We start from the raw sequence: 24714 nt of genomic DNA, 5'->3' as shown, positions 1-24714 counted from the left end.
GGCTGCATCCCCCTACTTCCCTTGCCCTCTGGCTTCAGGTTGGGTTTGACTACTGGCAGGAGATGGTAGGACCTCTCCTTTCCCACATCCTTGCTCCCTCCCTGCCTGAGCCCCATTTCCCTTCCAACTCTATTCATTCCTGTTGGGCAGGCCCACTTACCAGGTTCCAGAACTTCAGGCTTTTGTTGATTGTGGTGACAGCTCCTGCCTCTGGCCTTTCAGTTCTGGGGTTGGTAGGGCTCTTCGACTGTTGCTAATCCCTGGTGGCCTTGCGAGGACCCTCACCCTCCTCCCCACCTTACCTATTACACAGGCCCTTCCTTAGCTCTCTTCAGGTACTCCTTGGGAAGATGTAGCTGTGCCCAGCTTAGGTCAAGCCCAGACTGGATCCCTGAGTATTAAAATGGTAAGCATATGAGTGTTGCTTGCTATATTCTCTTACTGACCTCCAGTTTAATTAGAGGAAGGTGATAGCAGAGGAGGGGTAGTAACTTATTTTTAATTTTTACTGTATCTGACATATACACTTCTCTTTTAGGGAATCGTGCAAACGTGGTATAATTATTAATGATCAGAAAAATTGTGGAAGCCTGACAGCTCTTGCAAAAATATTGGGAAACTTAGAAAGCTTTGGTGTGGTGGGACAGAGAGAGAGAGAGAGGACAGAGGAGAGCGGAGTAAGAGCCTGTTCTTCCTGCCCGCCCCCCCACTCCCCCCATAGAGCTTTAGTTGGCTGATGTGCTCGAAGCCCAGAAGCACCTTTTGAGTGTAACATCTGGTATGTGCCAGGCACAGTCCTAGATGCTGGGGATGCAGCACCAAGTAAGACACCATGGAGCTAGTGTTCTGGGGATTTAGGAGGCAACGCCAAGCAAAATAGATTAAGTGACATACAGTGTTAGAAGATGATGTGTCTAGACAAAGATAACCAGAGAAAGAGGGGAGGAAATGCTGGGAGGCATTGCAATTTGTAAAAAGACCATCAAGGATGGCCTTCTTAAGAAAGTGGTGCTTGAGCACAGACTTAAAGGAGGTGAGGAGGAAAGACACAGTAATATCTGAGAGAAGAGACTGCAGGCCCAGGGAAGAGTGAGCCTGGAGCAGACGGAGCAAGGGGTGAGTCAGGGGAGGCCCGGGGGTGTGATGGCACACACATGGGTCATTGTGAGAACTTTGCTTTTACTTCTCACGGCATGTGTAGCTATCATAGGCTTTGAGGGAGGAGTCCCTTGCTCTTTTTTTTTTTTTTTAGGTTTTATTTATTAGAGGGAGCATGAGCAGGAGGGAGAGGGAGAAGCAGGCTTCCCGGGGAGCAGGGAGCCTGATGTGGGGCTTGATCCCAGGATCCTGGGATCATGACCTGAGCCGGAGGCAGACGCTTAACCGACTGAACCACCCAGGCACCTCTGACTTCTGTTGTCCTAACATCACTCTGACTGCAGTACCGAGAGTAGACTGTAGAGGGCAGAGGAGGGGGCAGGGAGTCAGACCACCACGTTGCCAGTGCTCCTGGTGAGAGGGGTGGTGGCCAGGACCAGGGTGGGGGAGGGGAGGAGGGAAAAGAGCAAAGCTGTGAGAGACAGGAGACCAGATGATGCTGAGGGTTGTGGCTTGTGTTGCTGGAAGGGTAGGGTTGCCAGTAACTGAGTTGGGGAGGATTGTGGGAAGAGCAGATTTGGGGGTGTGTTGGGGGGAGACCAAGAATCCCATTTTGGACATGTTAACTTTGAGAAGTTTATGAGAACCCCCAGTGGTGATCTCAGATGTGTGACTACTGTCCATGTTTGAATGGTAATTTTCATTTTCAGATTATATTACCCTCGGTGGCTGGCTTTCTCTGAGGTGTGTTTTAAGAAAAAGCAATGTTTATGCCATGGCCGTAGTGATTTTGAGACTGAGCCTCAGGCAGCCTCTATTTTCCACGGATGCAGAGTTGTCTTTGCAGAGTTAACAGATTCAAGGACACTTGTGGGAATTTATTCTGAGCCAAGAGACTTTTGGCAGTGTTTTACCAGCTCCTACTATAACTGCACCAAACCTTTTTTAGAGCAGAGCTGCACGCCATGGTATGATGCACTGAGAGTCTCAAGTCAGCCGCAGAGGCAGACCTCATGCACAGGGAAATAGCACATTCTGCAAAGCTCCTGTTTCCTGGTGTGTTCAAACTTTGCTGCCCTCTCAGAGATATTTTTGCTTTTAAATATTATTCTGCTACCTCTTTCTTGTGCTTTTCTCTCCACCTCTTTCGAAAGGTCTGTTTTCTTGGTGACAGTGTCCCCTTTCCACCCCAAGTGAAGTCAGACCACAAGTAGGGGAAAGAATACCGGTGTTCATTGAGCAGCTATTATGTGCTGGTTACTGGGCTGGGTACCTTACCAGTTACCCATTTAATCCTAAAAACAGTATTTTGAGATCGTTGTGATTGTTCTTGCCTAAGAGGTGAGGAAACTGAAACTTAGTGAGGTTAAATGATTGGCCTAAGGCCACGCAGCTAATTAGTGACTTAGTGACGAGTTGAGACTCCAGCGAGTGACTTTCCAGGGTCCAGGGCCTCAGCTCTGCCCAAGCAAAGTTCTCTCTTCAGGCAGGTTAGTGCTTTTAGATGGTAGTGCATTGCTTTGTCTGGCCTTCTTATCAATTAAGAAGTACTAACACTTCTGTGTCTGTTGCCCCTTTCGTAGATGTTTCTCAGGTTTACTGTGGTGAGCTCAGTGTTGGTAGGGGGCAGCAAGTCCTCAGGGCTTATATTTGAGCAAACATGAAGGAAGGGATTAGGCTGGCGAGGAGTGGGAAGAAGAGGAGGTGGGGGAAGAAGGCTCTGGCATGGGGCACAGCAAAAACGAAGGCTGAAGGCAGGGCTGAGACCCGGTAGAGGAGATTGTGCTGGTGCAGTGGGGAGGGAAGAGAAAAGCGTCTAGGGGAGATAGATGTGGTCTACTCTGTGGTGCTAAGTGGTGGTCGGTTGTACCTTTGACTTTCTATTTCATGATACCATAGCTGCTCTTCAAGATAGTTTTTTGGGGGGTGCCTGGGTGGCTCAGCCGGTGAAGCATCTGACTCTTGTTCTCAGCTCAGGTCTTGATCTCAGGGTTGTGAGTTCAAGCCCCGCATCAGGCTCCACTCTGGACATGGAGCCTACTTAAAAAAAAAAAAAAAAAAAGATAGTTTTTTGGGAATTTTTTTAAAGGTTAGGAAAAAGACAAGAGCAAGTGCAAGCATGGTTGGATGAGTGTGCTTTGCTGCATTTTGAGTGAGCTTATTCTCAGGCTCCCCACGTGCTAGTGTGATTCCTGGGAGGACAGTTTTAAGTGGGAGGAATGTCAGCTGGGCAGCTAGAGTCGCAGGGTGGGGAGTGTGGGTGCTTTAGAGGATGCTCGCATAAACCCGGCAGCATCTGAAAGTATGCATGTGCCTACCCATGTAAGATGAAAGGCTGGAAAAACCGTGTTGTAGGGCACCTTGGGTGGCTCAGTTGGTTAAGCATCTGCCTTTGGCTCAGGTCATGATCCCAGGGGCCTGGGATCGAGTCCTGCGTCTGGCTCCCTGCTCAGCGAGGAATCTGCTTCTCCCTCTGACCCTCCCCTTTGCTTGTGCTCTCTCTCTTGTTCTCTCTCTCAAAAATGAATAAATAAATAAATAAAATCTTTAAAAAAAAACAACTCTGTTGTCAGGGAAGAAACCTTTTTGACTATAAACTTCACACTTCAGCACCTACATAGGTGGAAGGTGCTGCACACCTTCCATCTATGTAGGAAAGCTCTGGGATGGCTTGGTGGGCGTGCGCTGTATGCCCAGCTGCCATGGGCCGGCTTGTGGACTTGGAGAGAGATCTGGCACTCCAAGCCACCTTCATTGTTTAGGTTTTATCTGAGATCCCCAGCATTTCCCTTCTTCTACAGCAAACTCGAAACTGTCACCTCTACAAGTGAATAAGAAAGTCATTTTCACCCAGCCTCCCTACTATTATAAAAATCTTCCCAGTGTCACCAACATTTTTCTGCCCTTGGATTCACTTACAGCCCCCAGGAGAAACAGAGGGAATGAAATGAATGAAGTAGCCTCTTTGTTACTTGCCCTCCATAATTGTTCATCACTAGGCTGAGCAGGTGAATAAGTGCCTTTTTGCAAGGTCACCGTGAATAGCTAAGGGCCATCACAGCCTTTAAAAACTAAGGTAAAATGTATTTTGCTCATTCCCTTAAGAAGTCAAGTTTCACTGCAGCTGATTGCCCTCCTTGGAGACCCAAGTTTTAAGCACATATGACCTGCAGACTCATGTTATTATTACTTTTATTCCCTCATAATCTCTAGAGTTATTGTGGAGACGCAAGATGAATAACTTGTTGGACAATCTGTGCTAGTGATTTAGAAAGAGAATCTGACCCCTGGGTAAAAAATGCTGCTGTGAATGCCCCACAGTCCCAGACATGTTTCTCAAACACAAACAACAATAACAAACACCCGAGAAACACCAGTGTCCCTGTGGCTTTATTCCACCAGATCCAGGTGATGAACGTCCTTGACTATAGCAAGAGCTGGGCCACACGATAACTGTGTTTCTGACATCCGGTGTCCTGTTACTCACAACTCTTTTCAGATGAGTTGTGTGGGAGCTGTGTATTTGCTCGTGAGTTTGAGTTGGACTTTCACACAAAAGGATAAGCATCGTTTGTACTTTGTAGAGTTTTTATGCTCTGTGCTGTTTAGACCCCCTACATGCTGTAGGTTTTTAAACACTAGTTGGCAATCCCAAAGAAGTTCATACCGAATTCGGTGAGGCTTAACTTGAGAAACCAGCGAAAATGGCTAGAAACACACCATGAGCCTTAAGTCCTTTCTAGCGAGAGCGGGCTCTTCTGTCAGGGTGTGCATGTGCTGAAAAGAAAACAGTCTTCCCAGTCCCTCAGAAATGACTCCATACCCACACAGGCCATGCTCCTGTGTGCTCCATGCTTCCTCCAGGGCAGGGTCGGCAGGCACCTGGCCGGGTGTGAACTTCGGAATGCAGACTCTTGGGAGGAAAGCCCATCCAAAACCCTTCCATTTTGTGGAGCTAACAGGTTGTGGCTGAAGGGGCTTTGCCAGAAACAGGCAGGAAATGGGAAGTGACTCGGGGCAGCTCACCCGGGAAGGCGCTCAGTAGTCGAGCATCTGCCCTTTGGCCGCAGAGGGCAGGTGAGGCCCGAGAAGGGCCTTGTGTGGGTCCTGATTTTTGTGAAAACAAGTCTCTGTGGAAACAAAGCCCTTGTGACTGTTGGCCTGAGTCTGACAGCTGCCGGGCCTGTTAAAATGACAGCGGGATTCAAGAGAGGAACGGGCAGCTTGGAACACGAAGGAATGTGTTCTGCTTTCACGTCTGGCATGTGGTCAGCTGTCAGTTAATAGAACTGTGCTGTGAGTTAGAAAAGCAGGACACAAAGGGTCTTTCAGGAAATGTTTATAATGTGGAGTTATTCTGACCCTCGCTGTGTCGGCTGCAGAACGGAACAATGGCTTCTTCCTAACAAATTGTTCCATAGGAAAAATGTGGTAATGGGAATTGCTGGATTCACTTTTTAACAAAGTGAATATGTGATAAACCTTTAAAAAATCCGTTTAGTTTTGTAATTTGCTATTATAGTCCTTGAGCCGGGTTTAAAGTAATACCTTCTTGCGTGTTCCTCAGGTCAGGTCCAGCTTGCCTCCAGTTTTTGTAAATAAAGTTTTATTAGAACACAGGCACATCCCATTTGTTGGGGTATTGTCTATGGCTGCTTTCTGGGACAGTGGCAGCGTTGAGTTGTTGGAGCATATACTGTGTGGCCCACAAAACCAAAAATATTTACCCTCTGTCCCTGGACAGAGAAAGTGTGCTGACCTCTATTCTAGAAGGTTGCCGCTCAGAGCAGCATCGGTGATTCATTGGCACATTAACGTTTGAGAAGCGCTGGCGGAGGGCAGGGGTTCTTCCCCTGTGGCCTCTGTGATCAAGCTCTGTGAAGTTAGAGGCACACTCTGCTTGTGTACATGTGTTTTTCTGCACCTCTACCCTCTCAGACATAGAGGAGTCTGTACCCTTTATCACTTTCTCAGAATGGTTGTAGCCCCTGAGAGTGAAGAATCATTAGTCTAGAAGAGGGAGACCTTGACTCCGAACTCATGGATTCATGTTTGACATGATGGTTAGAAAGATCTCACTTCTCTATGCCCAGAAAAGTCAAACCATTGCATAGGCTTATTTATTTATCTATTCTTAAATAAAGAATATAAGATTTGCAGCCCAGCACAGCTGTGGAATATGACATTTTGTAACTGTTATTAATGGATAAGGGACTGTTTCATGAATATTGGTTCCTTGAGCCTTGATAGCTGGTGTCATATCACGTTGCGGTTCTGGAGATATTTATTACATGCCTTTCCCATTTGGAAAAATGAAAGCTCTGAGGTCCAAAATTATAGGCCTTTGTAGTAACTTTTTATGAGTATCCACTCGCAATCACTGCTAGTTAGGCCGACAATGTTATTAAACATCCATCATATATGGAACCCTGTGGAAACGCCCAAAAAAATAGCAGATGGACTGTACGGTGGGCTAGGGCTGACTTCTGGTCGCCTTTCCCATGAATGGCTGTTTCAAGGACTCAGTGAGTCTTTCTCACCCCAGAATAGGCTCCTACAGTAGGTAGTAGGAACCAGAAGATTTATATGTCATCTCTAGGTTACCTGGATGGACACGTTTTTGGGGATGGAAGCTGAACAGAGCAGTAGAGGAAGGAACAACAATGGTGCTTTTAGAAAAAACTGTGATGTCAGAGGCAGAGACAGGGAAGAAGCTCAGAAATGCAGGACTAGCTGAGGAGCCCTGACTTGGGAACTAAAATATCACCCCCACAAACTTAAAAAGGTACATATCACTTTGCTACACCACCTAAAACTTTTTTTTATCCATTAGAAATTAACATAGGGAAAGATGGACTGTCACCATGAAGAATGTAAATATTTTTGGGGTGCTGTTTTTTAGTGGGAAAATTCTCCTCTGGGACAACCAGATTCCTGGGGTTCTGGGAGCTGGGATGGATTGTGCACAGGGCAGGACTGGCTTTTGGGCTGCCTGGAACCCGTGGACTCTGCAAGTCCACCTGGGAAGCCAAGAAGTTAGAAACGAACACACAGAGTAGTATGACAAGGAGACAGACCAAGGATGACACAATCAGAACTAGAAGCTCCCAGACCAGAGCATGAGGCTTTGGAAGAGGAAGGGGAGCTCTGAGTGACAGGTTAGGACCCCCACTTTGTAAGCCTAGCTCCTTGGGTTGTGGGCTATAAAGAAAAGACAGAGAAGTCCAAGTTGTAGGATCTTAGGCGATTTAACTGATGTTGAGGCTTGTCAGTTACATGGGAGCGAGCTGTTGGACATCTCCAGTGGAGCTCAGCTCCTAGCTGTGTCCACTGACAGGTCCTGGGACCAGTGATAATTGATTGCCACAAGGATACCTATGGTTTCTAAGATCTATCTTCCTTCCTCCCTCCCTCCCTCCCTCCCTCCCTCCCTCCCTCCCTCCCTCCTCCCTCCCTTCCTTTCTTTTTTATTTTCAAGTTATCTCTCTACCCAACGTGGGGCTCAAACTCACAACCCCAAGATCAAGAGTTGCATGCTCTACCGACCAAGCCAGCCAGGCGCCCCACTAAGATCTTGATTTCTTTCTTTCTTCCTTTTTTAAAAAGATTTTATTTATTTATTTGACAAGAGAGACAGCAAGAGAGGGAACACAAGCAGGGGGAGTGGGAGAGGGAGAGGCAGGCCTCCTGCCAAACAGGGAGCCCGATGTGGGGCTCGATCCCAGGACCCTGAGATCATGACCTGGCCGAAGGCAGACGCTTAACGACTGAGCCACCCAGGAGCCCCAAGATCTTGATTTCTAAATGCCATTCTGAAAGTGAAAGGAATGGGCTCCTGGGAGAAGTGATGATTCTGGGCCTGGGACAGGGGAAGTATCAGATGAGCCTAAAATATCTTTTTGTGTCACAAAGTAAGGAAATGCTCAAAGAATGATGGGGACATAGGAATAGCCTAAAGGAGCCCCTGATAGCCAAACCTAGGGTACTTACAGCATCAAAATAAATATAGCAGTAATGGGTCTTAACTCATTGAATAATATAAAATCGATGAGCCCATACTAGTATGAATAAAATAAATAAGGAAAAGAGGACATTCTACCTTCAACAGAATATCAGCTAATAAATGTGGAAGAAAGGGTAGAATTAACAATCACCATCTGGCAACCATCATGTTATAGTTAATTCAGGCAAGAACTTTTAAACCATGCTAAAGTGGGTGGATGAAAGTTTCATCAGGAATAAGATTGATATAGCCTGAACATACCTCTCTACAAAATACTTGTTAAATTGGGCTCCCTGCTCAGCGGGAAGCCTGCTTCTCCCTCTCCCACTCCCCCTGCTTGTGTTCCTGCTCTCGCTGTGTCTCTCTGTCAAATAAATAAAATCTTTAAAAAAAATACTTGTTAAATACAAAAGGGAGGGGATTAAAGAGTAACTTTACAGTGGAGAAATGTGGGAGACACAAGTATCAAGTTAATGTAACATAACCATCTGCTAGAATCACTTCTGTAATCTCTCTCCTCTCCCCACCAAATACAATGTATAAACTGAATCTATTCATGAGAAAACAACAGACAAACTCAGACTGAGGGGTATTCTACAAAGTAACCCCTGATAATCTTCAAACTGTCAAGATTATAATAAAGTCAAGAGAAGCCTGAGGGACTGTTCCAGATTGAAGAAGAATAGAGAATCAGGACATGTAAATACAACATGTGACCCTGGATTCTATCCCTTTGCATCATTAGGACATTTGGTGGAATTTTCTGATTTTAATGGTTGTACTGCAGTTATGTAGGAAATACCTTGAGGGTACAACAGTAATGGGACCTCTGGTCTGCAATTTACTATCAAATGGTTTAGGGAAGGGGAAGCTGTTTGTTTTTTTGCAATAAGGTGGGGCCCTATGAGTAATGTTTAGCGAAGTTGTGGAAGATGATGGCAAAGGTCAGTTGAGACTGCTGGTGGGCGGGGAGGGTTGCGAGTAAATCGGCAGCCTGTGTTGGTGCGGGCAGAGAAGCAGGTACCAGGAAGGACAAGAAGGACAAAGCAAATATAGGCAGTTTAGGATAAAGGAGCATCAACCTACAATGGGCAGAAGTCCCCCAGGAGGGAGTAGGTGGGAGGCAGGAAGGGGAGTCATGAGAAAGGATAGGTAAGCCTTTGATCTGGATGGGGAGGGAAAGCAAGGACCTTGGGAGGGGCTCTGGACGGCAGAAGTGCATCAGTCTATGTGCTGTCCTTTGCTGGACCCTCCGGTGCCATCCTAGTAAACGGTGGCTCTTCCACCTCTTTCCAGTCTATGTGCTGTCCTTTGCTGGACCCTCCGGTGCCATCCTAGTAAACGGTGGCTCTTCCACCTCTTTCCAGCCATGAATGTTAGTGCTACCTGAGGATGCTCTGTGGCTGTTTGTAGATACGTTGGGGCCAAGTTGGGTGGGAGGGGTGGCAGGAGAGGTGGTTTGCCAGGGACTAAAGAAGGATCACAACAGTTTATTCTAGAAAGAGAGGTTGGTTTAAGCTCACACTGAGGTATATTTCATTTGATCTTGGTTCTCTGAGATTCATTTCTGCTAATACTCATGAAAATCAGGCTGGCTTCAAGTACAGGCTGAAATGTGAGGACTTAAGTATTACTCCGCCTTTGGTTATAGGGCTGGACTTTGGAGTCCTTTTTGTGATTGCTTCTCTGGTCCCTTGAACATGCCAAGTGAATGAAAAGTTAGGAGTCCAAAATTGAACGTATAGGATGGTTCATGTTTCGTATTAATTTAATTCACTAAAGATACGAATGTCTAGCATGTGCTTAAATGCTGTGGTTCACAAAGATAAAGAACACATATTTCCTGCTCTACAGCAACCAAATCTGGGGGGTGGGTGGGAATTGTGAGTGAACAAGTAGTTACAATGAGGCATGGGGTGAGGTTTCATAGGGGCTGATAAAGAGCTGAAGAATTGGGGAGGGGGGAGCCTCCAATTTGGTAAGGGTTGTGGAGGGAAGCCTTCAAGTCAGGAGGACAGTGTGTGTGTTTCTTCAAAGAAAGGCCCAGGGGCAAGGAACTAGGAGTTGGAGGGTGTCCTGGAGCCTAGGGGAGGATGTGGTAGTGGGAGATGGAGCCTGTGTGATTAAGGGGGATGGGATCGAAGGACCTTGTGTGCCATTCTTGCGAAGTCTGAAGGAAAGAGTGCATTTGGGTGCTGTGAGCCAGGAATTCTGCTGGGCACTTGGCCTGGCAAAATAGAAAATGAATCAAGAAAAGCGCAAGGGGCGCCTGGCTGGCTCAGTTGGTGGAGTGTGCAACTCTTCATCTTGGGGTTGTGGGTTCGAGTCCACCCTGGGGGTAGAGATTACTTAAAAACAAAATCTTTAAAAAGGAAGGAAGGAAAGAAGGGAGGAAGGGAGGAAGGAAGGAAGGAAGGAAGGAAGGAAAAAGAAAGGAAAGAAAAGAAAGAAAGAGAAGGAAAAGCACAAAGTAGGGTAATTTGTTTGCTTGGGGTGCTCTAACAGAGTATCCGGACTGGGTGGCCTAAGCAACCAGAGTTTATTTTCTCACTGTTCTGGGGGTAGAAGTCTCAGATCTCGGTGTCAGCAGGTTGGTTTCTTCTGAGGCCTGTCTCCTTGGCTTGTAGATGGCCACCTTCTCCCTGTGTCTTCATGTGGTCTTCGGAATACCCATCTGTGCCCTAATTTCCCCTCCTAATCAAGACATAGTTATATTGAATTAAGGCCACCCTAGTGACCTCATTTAAACTTAATCACCTCTTTAGAGGCCCTGTCTCTAAGTACAGTCACATTCTGAGGGCCTGGGGTTAGGACCTCAATGTATGAATTATGGGGTTGGGGGGGAGCACGGTTCAGCCCGTAACAGTCAGGAAGTTTTATTTTCGTAGATCCTCACACATTTTTGAGGGGTGATTGGCAGCTTTTCAAGAAGTGTAAGAGGCTTGCTTTGGCTGCATTTAGCTTTCTCTCACCTATAATCTTAGAAATAGAAGGAATAACTAAACAGGTGGAATGGAGATGAATTTTACACTTCACCACGTTTGGAGACATCATGACACTTCACTCCCAGGATGCTTCCTGCCTGTATCTCCTGAGAACAAGGACATTCTCTTTCGGAATCACATCATCACGTCCAAGAAATTCACCATTAATTCAATAATAGCATCTAATATACAGTCCGTATTTAAAAATGTCCTTTATCACTGTAGAGATCCTCTCCCCACACATACCCCCAGTCGTGGATTCCCAACATGGTTCACACCATCTTCGTAGTCTCCTGTAATCTAGAACGGTCTCCTTGCTTTTGATTTCCTTTCCATGACATTGCCAGCTTTGAGGAGCTCATAAAAGTTCTCCACGTCTTGTTCCTTGTGATTAAATTCAAGATGAAGCCCTTGGCAGGGTACCTCACAGGCAAAATTGTGTTCTTCCATGCGCCATTGCAGGAGGCACGTGACATCAGCCTGTGCCATTAGGTCTTTGGTTAAGGTGATGCCTGCCAGATCTCTCCATCGTAGAGATGACTTTTGTCTCCAGCATTTAATAAGCAATCTGTGAGCTGATCTTTGAGGCGAGTAAATATGCTATGCTGCCTTCCAGCAACCTTTCACCCAGTGATTTTGGCATTTATGGATGATTTTCGCCTAAATCAGTCACTACACTGGAGATGGCAAAATGGTGATTTAAAAAAATTAGTCTGTCATTTTTCATATATTAGCTGGGATTTGTCATTAAAAACTAACTCCCTCTCCCTTCCTCTCGTTCTTTTTCTCTTTCTGCACTTTTTTCCCCTCTGATTATGATGGTTATGTTGTCCATCTGAGCTCAGTTCAGTTGTTTCTGTTTATGTATTTAATTTTAGGGTTTGATTTTGTTCACGCTTTTTGATTTAATTCGTTTTTAAAATATGTAAAAGGTATACATGACTCAAAAGTCACAGCTGTACAAAAGATATACTGAGAGAGACCTCACCTGCCCCATGCCCTTCGTCTTCGTTCCCACCCACCCCTTATTTGTGACCATTGTGACATTAATTGGTTTATTCTCTGTTTATTTTCATAAAAAAAAGCGAATATATCTTCTTACTCCCCTTCTTTCTTCCATTTGCCTTTTCCCCACTTAGTACAACCAGGCTGTCATTACAGAGCAATTCATAGCATCTTCTTCATTCTTTTGTATGACCACATTCCAGACGACTCCACTGAGTGGATAGAAACCAGTTAGCTTCTGTGAATGGGAATTTAAATTTCCTTTTCCCCCAACATACGGCTGTTGCAAATAATGGTGAAATGAATCACCTTGTGAATGTTTTATTTTGTATGAATGGAGGTGTATTTTCAGGGTGGATACTTAGAAGTGGAGTTACTGGGTCGACAGGTAAATCACATATGGGTTTATTAGATAAGGGTACCACCCCCTCCTGCGGTTGTGTTCTCCCCGCAGAGTGAGTGCCTGTTGTGGGGTCGATGCTAAAGCCCTTTTTGGTTAGAGTAAAGAATTATCAGTGGCTCTCAAACCTCACTTGCCATGACAATCATCCAAGGAGGTTTTTGCAGATACTTACATTGGGCCCCCACTCCCAGGCCCTGATTTATTCAGTCTTCAGTGGACATTATGAGGCATGGACTCAAATTATTTTGTAGAAGTACTAGTTTAACGTCTGAGTTTATTTTCCTACCCAGTAACTCCTTCCTTTAACTTACCATTCTGGGAAGAGGTAAATAAAAGCATACTGTTAATGCATAAATCTTACCATGTTTCATCATTTCTGAATTGCCTACAATACTGGTGACCATATGTCCTTAATTTTTCAAAAATGGCCTGATTTCAGTTAGTTTTCATTCAGTCTCCAAGCATTTATTGAGCACTCAGTTGGTGGCAGTCATTAAGGAAAGAATAGAAGACGAGCCAGATCCCTGTCCTCAGGTATTCATTCTGGCTGCGGGGGGAGATGCCCGTGAACAGAAGTCATTGAACCCCTCAGTTGGTCAAACACAGGGGGTGTGTAGGTTCCTGCCCTAAAGGAACCCTTTCCAGTGGGGAGACACAAGTAAACAGAATATGAGAACCTAAGTGTGGCCCCTAACCCAGCTAGAAGGGTAAGAGATGATTGCTAAGAGTTGGTGGTGGACATCTGGGCTGAATGTTTCCAGGCCAAAAAAGGGGACGGCATGCTAAGCAAGAGAATGAGGTGTGTAGAAGCTTAGAGGCTCTAAGAGAGGCACGTTGCCTTTATAGAAGTGCAGGTGACTCAGAGTGGCTGGAAGGTGGAGTTCAAGCCAGGGCACGACAAGTACTTGAATAAGTAACCAAGGGCCACATCATTTGCTCCACTTACGGTGAGAGTAAGTACTCAATAATTCACTGGATGGCTGATTGCATGAATGATGACTTGCTGATTTGTGGAATAAAGCAGGTTTGCATTAGCGTTTTGCGCCCATAATAAAAGGAGTTGGTAGTGCCAGTGTATTTGATATTTTATCTTGTGGATGAACTTTTTTTTAAATGCAAATGGCAATCAGGTTATGAAAGTATCCGTAATTGGGAAGGGTCACCTGGATGATGTATTGCCCCATCCTCGTTTGATGGACAGAAAGAAAAATCTCTTCAAATTGTTGTCATGATGTTTGTGTCTCTTTATCTGCTTATTATAATCCAGTTTCAGGGATAGATGGCATTTAAAAAAATGCAGAGTCCCTTTGGCCTTGAGAGCCCTAGAATGTTTCCCATCAGCTAAAGGAAAACAAACCGATAAGACTAACAGACGGGCCCTCATGTTCGGTGATGTTAGCTCTAGGATCACTTCCTCAGGAAACTGCATTTGTGTGTGAGTCTGTGGTTCTCTGGTCTCGTTGATGCTCCATTGACGGGAACACGGAGGGATTGCCACAGTTAGAGGGAAGGACGGAGGAGTGGAGCTGGATTGTGGCTGCCGAGGGGAAGTGGGGGTGGGGCGGGATCCGCGCTGTGAATCACCTTAGATTGGAATTTCTTTGAGGCTTTCCTGCCTCTTCCCTCCTTTCAGTGTAGGTTAAATCCGACCTTATTTTATTTTAAGTCACTCGGTAACTTGAGAGCATTAGAGAATTATTTTCTGAAATGGACTGGCTGTCTCAATAAACCAATATAATCTGATTCCCATGACCTACATCAGCGAACGGTTTGTGAGACATCTATTTTCATTTAAATCTGTATTTGTTGTTTCCCTCCTATTGTTGCTACATCTCTGTGTTTTAAATTCAAAGTAGAATTGGGTTAATATTAAAAAATATTAACTTATTGCTTTTAGATATATTTTGTGACTCTTCTGAGAAAGGTAAGTTATGAGAAATTTTTTCGCAAAGGAGATGACAGCTGAAACTCAATACGTTAATTGGAAGATTAAACAGGCTTACTATTTACAGTGTTTTTTTTGCTTCTAGGGGACTTGGTGAGAGTAGGGGGGAGAGCATGATGTCCAAAATTGCTTAATTTTTTTCTTCTTGAAGCTTAAATACTTTGTGTGTGGTCTTGGATATAAACATTTGGATAATCCATAACCCCACATTTCAGTTTGGGGCTCCTTGTGAAGTTGAATATTCTTATTATTGAGATAATATGACAGCAAGAGGGAGACATGCTCTTTTATCTGGGTGTTATTTAATAAATGAGCACCCGCTGTATACCATCTACTGGACTCGGCAAGCTTTATTAATCTGTAAAGATGCGTCTGTTTGAAGAGGAGGGGGCATCTCAAACTGAATAAGCAACAAAGGTAAATCTGAGCATTTCCTTGCATTGAGGTGGTGACCACAGCCAGGGTTTAGAGAAAGGAATTTTACATGGCAAAAGATAGCTTCGAGCCTGGTGACAGTCATTATTTGACAGTGTGATGTCCTAATAAACAGCTCTAGCCTGGCACCACAGAACCTTCTACAAATATTTTACACTGTGCCTTTTTAGAGATGAGAAGAATTTGAACACTGCTGAGGTTTAATCTCTGTGACCTTGAACATTTGTGGTTCATAGTCTCTTCTCCTCCCCTGTTTTTCTTCTAGCGGGCCCAGTAATGAAAATACCCATTTCTTTGTTGTCTAATAATTGATTGGGTGAAATATAACATCATATAATTAAAATTCTGTGGTAATGCTAGTTTCCCAGTGGTTATCTAAGTTTCACATAGAAGTCAGGACTTGAGCAGTTAGAAAACTTCAAGATTCAGAGCATTTTGGCCATCTCTGTAACCTTCAGACCCTGTCCTGCATTTTAGTAAGCAGTCCTCCTCAGAAATCTGCCCTCCATCCAGTTGTCTGAACCAGAAACCTGGGGGTCTTTCCCTCCCCCATCGTGCCTACCAAACGATCTAGCACAGTCACTAACTCAGGAAACGCATGCCTGAGCCTTGCTGTGGCCAACTGCTCCATCCCGGGGAACCCAAGGGCCGGACAAATCGAAAGTGTAGCTTCTGGCTGGGTTGGCCAACACTGTTGCCAAACAAACTTGGATAAACTTGTTGCAAGAGAAGCCAATAACTCAAGACATGAGAGTTGGAAAAGAGAAAGGGAAAAACGTATTTTGGGTGTTGGAAGCCAGGGGAGGTGGCAGGCTCAAGTCATAACAACTGACCTCTATGCCTGCAAGGTGGACACTAGAGTTTCATTTATTTATTTTTTTAGAGATTTTTATTTATTTGAGAGAGAGCGCGCGCAAGAGTGGGGGAGGGGAAGAGGGAGAGGGAGAAGCAGACTCCCCGCCAAGCAGGGAGCCTGATGGGGAACTCCATCCCAGGACCCTGAGATCATGACCTGAGCAGAAGGTAGACACCTAACCACCCAGGCGCCCCGAAACTGAGCTCTATAGGAGAGGTTCGGGCGGGGCTACGTGTAAGAGCAGGCAGGGAGCGTGTGATCACAGGTGGGAGTTGGTATGTGTTCCAGCACATGATCATGGGCCGGAAAGGGGGTGTGCACGGTGTGGTCTTCTAGGCATGACCTTGCTATCTGGGCTTCTCTGGCCTGGCAGTTAGAATGTTCCAGTCATTGCAAAACAGTTTGGTCAATGCCTCAAGATAGTGTGATAAGAAATAAGCACCATGGGTTTCAGTTAGAGCATGAGTTAAGCAGTCTTGTCTATGTCTGGTTTTAACTGTTGGGGTCTATAGTTGCACAAGAGGGCTCCCTGACACTCCTTCTCCTCTCAAATTCTAACCAGCCTCAAGTTCTCTTTGTTTGCTCTTCCCCCTTCCCTTCATCCCCACTGCCTATGTTCCAGCAGTGACACCACCCCTCCCCCCGAACCAGTCCCAATTAATTCCCCAAGCTGCTGCCCCAGGAGCTTTAACAAATAATGCACGATGGAATATTACTCAGCCATAAAAAAGAATGACATTCTGACATGGTTGAACCTTGAAAACCTGCTCGTGAAATGGGCTGGACACAAAAGGACAAATATATGATTCCACTTATATGAGGCACCTAGAATAGGCAAATTCCTTGAGAAACAAAAGCAGAATAGAGGTTACCACGGGCTGTGGGGAGTTACTGTTACTCAGGAGTACCGAGTGTCAGGGGGGAAAAATTCCTCTGTCCTTCAAGGCCCTTCTAGCTGGACTGAGAATCAGATTGACAAGAGACAGATGAACAGGAGAAAATCAAATGTAGTTTCATACGTATGGGGAATCCACGCAGACATGAAATCCCAAAGACAGTGAGGCACCATGGGTCTTATGTGAGCTAAGGAGAGGAGTAGGAGAGGTCTGGCCACGAAGAGGAGAAAGACCATTAGTGGTGGGCTGGGAGGAGATGCTCGGAAAACAAAGGTTGCCCTGTTGTGCAGATCAGTTTCTAGGTAAAGAGGAATCTCTGTGAATACATCTCTTCCTGGTACAGGCAGACAGTTGCGGGGGAGGTAAAGAGCTTTTCCTGAATCTGCTAGGTTTGGATTGCTTTCAGTTCAAAATTATCTTCATGTCAGAGTGGCCCGTCTTGGGGCAGCCTGCCCTTGGCCCTCCGAGAGTTTCTGTTTGGGATGATGAAAAAGTTTCTGGACATAATGATGTTGCTTACCTGACATTATGAGTGCACGTCATGCCACTGAATTGTGTACTTTAAAATGGTTAAAAAGGAAAAAAAAAAGATCATGCAGTTATGACTGTGATGTTCCTCCGCAGTGAAGTCTTCACCAGCCCTGTCATTCACAGGATAAAATCCAAACCCTGAGAAGTAGGAAGGGGAGGGGCCCGCCCTTCCATTCCTGAGCTTCCCACAAAATCGAAACTGCTGCTTCTGCCTGCTACTGGGTGCTGGGCCTTTCTCAGTGCCCCTTGCTGGGGATTTGCAAGGAGGACAGAGAAGGGCCCTGCCGTGTCTTGCTTTCTTTCCTTCCCCTACCCCCGTCTTCCCTCCTTCCTCTTTCCTTCCTCATTCTCTTTCTTTCCTCCCTTCCTCTCTCGCTGACTTGTTTGCCCTCCTTGGGGGCATGTTTTGCCCCCTGCTCCTACTGCCACCTAGTGACCTGACCTTCCCCAGCCGCTAGGGACAGCTGCTGTGTTCATTGGAACCCGAATGCGAAGAACAGGAAGCGCCATTTTGGCTTTGGGGCCTTCCTCCCGTCTTGCTTTGGGATGGTGAAGCCAAGGTTATACTTTAAACCCTCCCCCCCCCCCTCTCTTTCTTGCCTTTCCACTGGTCTCAGAGCCCGGAGGGAAGGGCTGTGCTTAATTGATTGATTAGTTAATGCTGCTCAGACCCTACCGCCTCCCCGACCGTCAGGCTCCGCACACGCCTTCCCTTTCCTTCCTCATCAGGTAGTGATAATACCAGGAAGAGCCAGCTGGGTGGCAGGCGCTGTTCTAAGAGTTTTACCTGTGTTATAACGCATTTTAATCTACACAGCCTATGAGGTAGGTGCTGTTATTACCACCTTTTACAGACATATGTGAGTACTGCTTGAGGCCACGGGTTCTGATCCCTGCCCCTAACCACTGGTACTGCCTCATGTAGGGCTCTGTGCCTTTGCTTATGCTGTGGCCTCATCCCTGAGGTTAAAATGCCACCTTTTCCTGAAAAATCTTGCCGGGCTTCCCCAGGCAGACACAGGTGCTTCTTCCATTGCTGTCTGATATCCTACATGAAGCCCAGACCACATCACATGGTTATCTTTGCAGGGAGGGGCCCATCTTTTTCTCTCTGGATCCCCCAAACCCAGGATAGTGCCTTGTATTCGGTACGTATTTGAATGAATGCATACAGAGTACTATTTCTTACTCTGTAGTTTTCTCTGGGAAATATGAATGTGAAGTTGGTTCAACACCTTTATTCCTCAGAACGTGGTCCTGGGTATTGCCACTTCCCCTAAACCTGTACCTACAGATAAACTCCAAATTCAAAACTAGGTCGGAGCTGCAGGCAGGGAGGCAGGATGGACTGGATGAGGCACAGGGGACCTTGTGGGGTGATGGCAATAGCTTGATTGGCAGAGTGGTTACACAGTTGTCTATGCTTGTCAAAACTCACTGAACTGTATGTTTAAAGTATGTGCATTTTATTGTTGTCAAATATTACTTCAGAGTTGACTTAAAATAAATATAAGAAAGCAAAGGAGAAGTCTTTTGGATTTCTTGTGAGGTTAGGGAAGATGGATTAATGGTCGATGGCATGTGGTTGTACCACCGTTCGATATCCAGTTTGGAGGGGGTGTGCTTTTTTTCTTCCTACCCTGCCTAAATGGAAAGTCAGGTGTTGTTGAGTTACTACAGCTGGATGTCAGAAAAAGCAGAGTGTAACAAACAGACTGACAGCTGACTGCCCCCTCCATGACCCTTCTTGGGTTTGGTTTAATACCAGTGCCGTTAGGGATCCTTTGCAACTTCAGTTTGAGACTTAACTTATGCCATGAATCATCGAAATTGATGCTAGGTAGGGAGACTACAGCAATAAACACTCTCTGCTCAAAGAAAATAATCTTAAAATGGCTTCCGAATAGATTTATTTAAAGAGATATCCATAAAACCCGCCAGGTTTTTAATGTGCTGTTCTTTTCAAATGTTTAATTTAGAATGTTTTCCAGGTAATCTGAAGAAATCTTAAATATATATTTTTTTAAATGTGTAAAAGTAGGTGAGTCTTAATATTTAGATTTTTTTTTTTTTAATTGAGCCAAGAGGCGCCTGGGTGGCTCAGTTGGTTAAGTGTCTGACTCTTGGTTGTGGCTCAGGTCATGACCTCAGGGTCGTGAGATTGAGTTCCGTGTCAGGCTCTGCGCTCAGTGCAGAGTCTGCTTGAGATTCTCTCTCTCTCTCCCTCTGCCCACCTCCTCCCCCCCATGTGCTCTCTTTCTAAAATAAATAAATCTTAAAAAAAATAAGATAAAATTGAGCCAAGACTTTCCTGTTCTGCACCTCCTTCTAGCCTTAGGGTGTCTCATTAATGGAGTTCTCATCATCATACATGTTCTGTGGCACTTTGAAGGACATCTCCATGTGTTTGGGAAATGTACCCAATGTCCCTTCTTGATAGAGGTGAAGCACCATGAGATAGCAGCATAAAGCTGAAATTAACCTGGCCATATCTAAATTGGGTCAGTTACTTCCTGACTTACCATAACTGTGGAGATGAACACAGGATTGTTATCCAGAGTTCAGGCAGTCAGGCAGCATTACCATTGTGTCTCTGTGAAGTTCCATCAAATTAGGGGTTGTCTTTAATCTGGAGTGGTCATGATAAACTCTAGAGTTATTGCCCATTTTGTCAAAGTGGTAGATCCATATTTCTAAGTGGGAAAGAAGTTTGGAAGCCTAACTCTTGTGTTCTCACAAATGGTCGTAGTACTTGCTGTTGGTGGGTGATGGTCATTGAGGACCATCAATGACGGTGAATGATGAATGATGGTCATTGTCAATGTTCTTTGCTCACCTCTCTTCCTGTTGTCTGGAAACAGTGATTTAGAAAGGTGTTGCATCTATACAGCTGATATTCTCTTATCTTCCCTAAATTATGAAAATAGTTTGCCTTCTGGGGCATGACAGAAAGATACCAGCCAAGATAACTAATGTGAGAGCAAGAAGCTGATGTGGGGATGGGTGTCTCCAGAGTAATACACGGAATTTAGGGGATTAAGGGCAGGGCTGAGGAGAAATGGTGGCGTTCTGGGGTCAGCAAATGATAACCTGGTGGCCAGCTCCAGCCTAGGCCTGTTTTTGCTGTCTATGACTCCTTTCACACTTTGATTGCAGAGTTGAGTATTTGTGAACAAGCCTGTATGACCCGCAAAGCCTAAAAGCCTAAAATACTTATCTGCCTCTTTACAGAAGGTTGAGGGTCTCTGATATAGATAAAAGATAAAAGATAATGGGAAAAAATTAAACAACAAATTGCCTGAAGTTTTCTGTTTGTGCTTGGGCAAGAAAAAACAAAGTGGGGAATGCACATATGTGGTTCATATTATAGAAATGCAAATATGTATGTAGGAAGTCTGCGGCCTTCAGAGCTCCCCTTTACCCCGCACATGAAGAGCAGGGCAATGGGGACGGTAGAGAGGGGCCTCTGCTCTCCAGGGAGCTTGCTTACTTAGAGCCTCACGGTCATTAATGCACAACTCCAAGCCCTCAGACCCTTCTCCCCAGTGATGACCTAATGTGCTTCCCTGGCACTGGGCCGTCTTTAGATGGCCTTGAGATACCACCTCAAACTCCTGCTTCTCTTGAGGCTTATAGGCTCAGAGCCCACCTTGCTGTCTGGGGTGATCACATGGGTCCGATGTGATGCTTAATCATATGTTGGTGTCCTTCCCTCTGACTTTTCCTGTTCTCCGGTGTCGTTGGAGTAGAAAGAACAGTGGGCTGGCTGGTAGCCCCTTCTGTTCCAGCATCCTCTCTGGTTCTAACAGACAGTGATAGTTCTTTGCTTGGTAGTTCTGTCTAAGCCCTGTGCATGATCAACTGAAGAACACATATGATCGCTTGAAGAAGCAGCTCCTTTCAGTGCTCTGTGCGCCCACCCCCTCCTGTGGTACTCTTTCCATAGCTCCTCCCTCAAGTGCACGTCTAGGCTCCTTGAGGGCAAAAGCACTAGTTTGCCATAGTGTCTCGGTGTCTTGGATAATGCTTGGCACATGATGGATTCCCAGTAAATATTTGTTTACCTACCAAGTGTTTTGCCTTAGTAGATGTCCAGCCATTGGGAAGGCTTAGGACTTTTGTTCGTTTTTCATTTCTTTGGCTTTACTTATATGCCTGACTTGTCAGTTCCTTCAGCTGTACTCAGAATTCTAGGAGTTGGAGTAATGGATCGTTTTCCCTTTGTTCTACCTGTCTGTCTGTCTGTCTGATGGCATCTTTTATTATCCCTTCTCTCCAGGGAGCCTAGGGATCCCCTGACTGTCCTTTATATCTCTTCCCTGCTTTTATGAGCATCTGCAACTTTTTCTTTACCATTACTGGGTGATCAGAACAAGTGAAGGTGAAGCAGAGCGTCTGATTTATGCCAGGGTTAGCCTCCGTATGAGCTAGACAGCTGTGCAGGCGGCTCTTCAAGGGAACGTTGGGACCACCTTACCCTGGTAACAAGTTTGGGTAATAGCGATATCTTCCTTGGTCTAAGAAGGTTATTGATTAGACATAAGATAGTTATTCTTTGGATTGTTGCTACAAATCAAAGTTGTGGCTATTTCTGTTAGCGCATTAGCTCTGCTTAGACTCATTCGTTGAACCGGAGGCACAAAGGAAGAAATTTCTTTTTTTTTTGTTATGAAGAATGTCTTTTAATATGTCTACAGATTTAGAACACATCCTGTACATGTCCAGTACTGTACAAATTTCTGCTAGTGTTGTTATTTTTTATTATGTTGATCATTTACCCTGATATTTTTATTGATATACAGTTGTATAGTCCATAAATAGCTATTTTTGTTTCCTTACAGTTGGCATGCTGTTTATTTCTTCTACTTGTCTGTCTTCACTATGGTTTCCACATTAAGAATGAATCCTAGCAGTGAGAACAACATTTTTACTTCCCTGATTTTAATGCTTAAGTTTTTACCAATAATGATGTTCTTGTTTTAAAATTTTATTTTATTATGTTATGTTAATCACCATACATTACATCATTAGTTTTTGATGTAGTGTTCCATGATTCATTGTTTGGGTATAATACCCAGTGCTCAAAGGAAGAAATTTCTAATGTAAGTTGCCTCCCATTTATTTAGCTGCCCACTCTCTCACGTAGATGTACATTCTTGTAACACGATATTTACAAATTATCTGTCAGGTATCATAAGCATGGAACAAATTGCCTGACAGCTCTGTCGTGCTGTCAGAAACCCAGCACTGTGTTCACATAGTAGAACTCTTGTTTGCTAGAAGGTGCTTTAGAGGATCATCTAGTCCAGTGTCCTCCTAGGTGAGAACCCTGCAGCTCGCAGAGGGGTGACTCGCTTAAGGACCCGTCTGATTAGGGCAGAATTAGAGCTAAAATCCTTATCTCCTGACCCCTAAGAGCAATGATTGTTTGATAGCTATTAGAAGAAGCAAACCCACAAAAACCAGTGGTTATTGTCACTCATGGCCATTGTGAAATTTGGTTTTAATTCCCAAAAATGTCTTGATTCCAATATACTTGGATTTTAAATATGCATTGCCAAACTGTGGATGGATCACATTCATTTATCTTTTTCCCAACTTGACTTAAATGCTTCTGAGTAAATGAAATGCCCCTGAGTAAATAACATCTCCAGAGACTGGTTCAGCTTCAGCTGCTCGGTTAGTTGCATTTTCAGAGAACAGAATTGGCGCCTGTCCTGAGCCCGGTCTGTCAGGACTGCGGGTCGTGTGGCAGGTCCCCGGGGCTGACCATGGCATTCTGGCTGGTCTGCTGCCCTCTGCCTGTTTAGCCACGATCTCTCTGTCCCACCCGGCCTGCCCCTGCCTGCGCCTGCTACCAAGGCCACTCTGCCTCCATACTGGGTCACCATGCCCTGCTGCATCCCTGTGGTCATCCAAGACCAATCACTTTCTAGATTCTTGACATCATTAAATACAGCAAACCACAGATGCTCATGGGAGGAAACAATGCAAATATTAGATTTTGGGCCGATGGAATTCTCATTTAACATTTGTCAGAGTCCTCGAATCCACTCCTTCTCCATTAAATCAGAGAGAGTAGTTAACACCAGTTGGACTCTACCTGTATCAGGCAATTGTGTCCTGAAAGGATTGCTTTCTGCTACCAGAGGACCGGAAGGAAGTCAGCGACACATCGGTCACTGCCAGGCCCTTCCCATTGTTGCCACTAATCAGACTGTTTACTAAGGTCCAATGTAACCAAGTGGTCTTGCCAACTGAAATACCACATTAAATGTAATTGTAATTATTTCATTTGATCCCATTTCAAATATTTACTTTTTCTTGAAGAATGAAGTAAATGACCTGTGTCAGAAAGACATGCTATTGCGACGTAGCAACGGAGTGAGTTCAGGGTCTTAAGCGTTGTTGGGGGGTTTTGGGGGTTGCTGGAGCTGCTGACGCCGCTTCCGCGTTTGATAATTTGCAATGGCAGGGTTTGATAACTTAAACACGGATTTCTACCAGACAAGTTACAGCATCGCTGACCAGTCACAGCAGTCCTATGACTGTGGAGGAAGTGGAGGACCCTATAGCAAACAGTATCCTGGCTATGACTACTCGCAGCAAGGCCGATTTGTCCCTCCAGACATGATGCAGCCACAACAGCCATACACCGGGCAGATTTTTCAGCCAACTCAGGCGTACACTCCAACGACACCTCAGCCATTCTATGGAAACAACTTTGAGGATGAGCCACCTTTATTAGAAGAATTAGGTATCAATCTTGACCACATCTGGCAAAAAACATTAACAGTGTTACATCCATTAAAAGTAGCAGACGGCAGCATCATGAATGAAACTGATTTGGCAGGACCAATGGTATTTTGCCTTGCTTTTGGAGCCACATTGTTACTGGCTGGCAAAATCCAGTTTGGCTATGTATATGGGATCAGTGCAATTGGATGTCTAGGAATGTTTTGTTTACTAAACTTAATGAGTATGACAGGTGTTTCATTTGGGTGTGTGGCAAGTGTCCTTGGATATTGTCTTCTTCCCATGATCCTACTTTCCAGCTTTGCAGTGATATTTTCTTTGCAAGGAATGGTAGGAATCATTCTCACTGCTGGAATTATTGGATGGTGTGGTTTTTCTGCGTCCAAAATTTTTATTTCTGCATTAGCCATGGAAGGACAGCAACTTCTAGTAGCATATCCTTGTGCTTTGTTATATGGAGTCTTTGCCCTAATTTCCGTTTTTTGAACTGAATTTATCTGGCATGTGGACATCATTGGGCCAAAAAGGACTTTGAACTCTTAAATTGGAGCAGCGAACTGCTACAGTGCAACTCTAATGCAGACCTAACATTTGACTGTTGGGGCAATGGAAGTAAACATGTATTTTTTGTTCATTTTTATAGAACTTTTGAATACTATGTTTGATTTGTCTGCAGTATGACTAGCTTTAAGTGTTTGTGCTTATACAAATAAGAATAAGAAGTGCTATTTCTCTCCTCTTCCTGCAGCCTTTGAAAAACAAATTTTTTCCTTGCAAATTACATTAAGATGTTTTTAATAGA

At 44.9% G+C, this 24714-nt stretch overlaps 2 protein-coding genes across 7 annotated transcripts in view; both read left to right on the top strand.

Annotated features, from left to right (window-relative positions):
• Positions 1 to 24714, top strand: part of RNF152 (ring finger protein 152) — a 76455-nt gene that overhangs the window by 36623 nt on the left and 15118 nt on the right. The window lies entirely within an intron of this gene.
• On the top strand, positions 23534 to 24456 carry LOC113912764 (protein YIPF5-like). The gene has a single exon (XM_035723931.1). The coding sequence runs from the start codon at positions 23625 to 23627 to the stop codon at positions 24396 to 24398; it is 774 nt and encodes a 257-aa protein (XP_035579824.1). The 5' UTR covers positions 23534 to 23624; the 3' UTR covers positions 24399 to 24456.

The sequence above is a fragment of the Zalophus californianus genome, chromosome 14, assembly GCF_009762305.2.
Source record: "Zalophus californianus isolate mZalCal1 chromosome 14, mZalCal1.pri.v2, whole genome shotgun sequence".
NCBI lineage: Eukaryota > Metazoa > Chordata > Mammalia > Carnivora > Otariidae > Zalophus > Zalophus californianus.
Note: the sequence above shows the minus strand (reverse complement) of the source record. Positions and strands in the feature narration are given on the sequence as shown.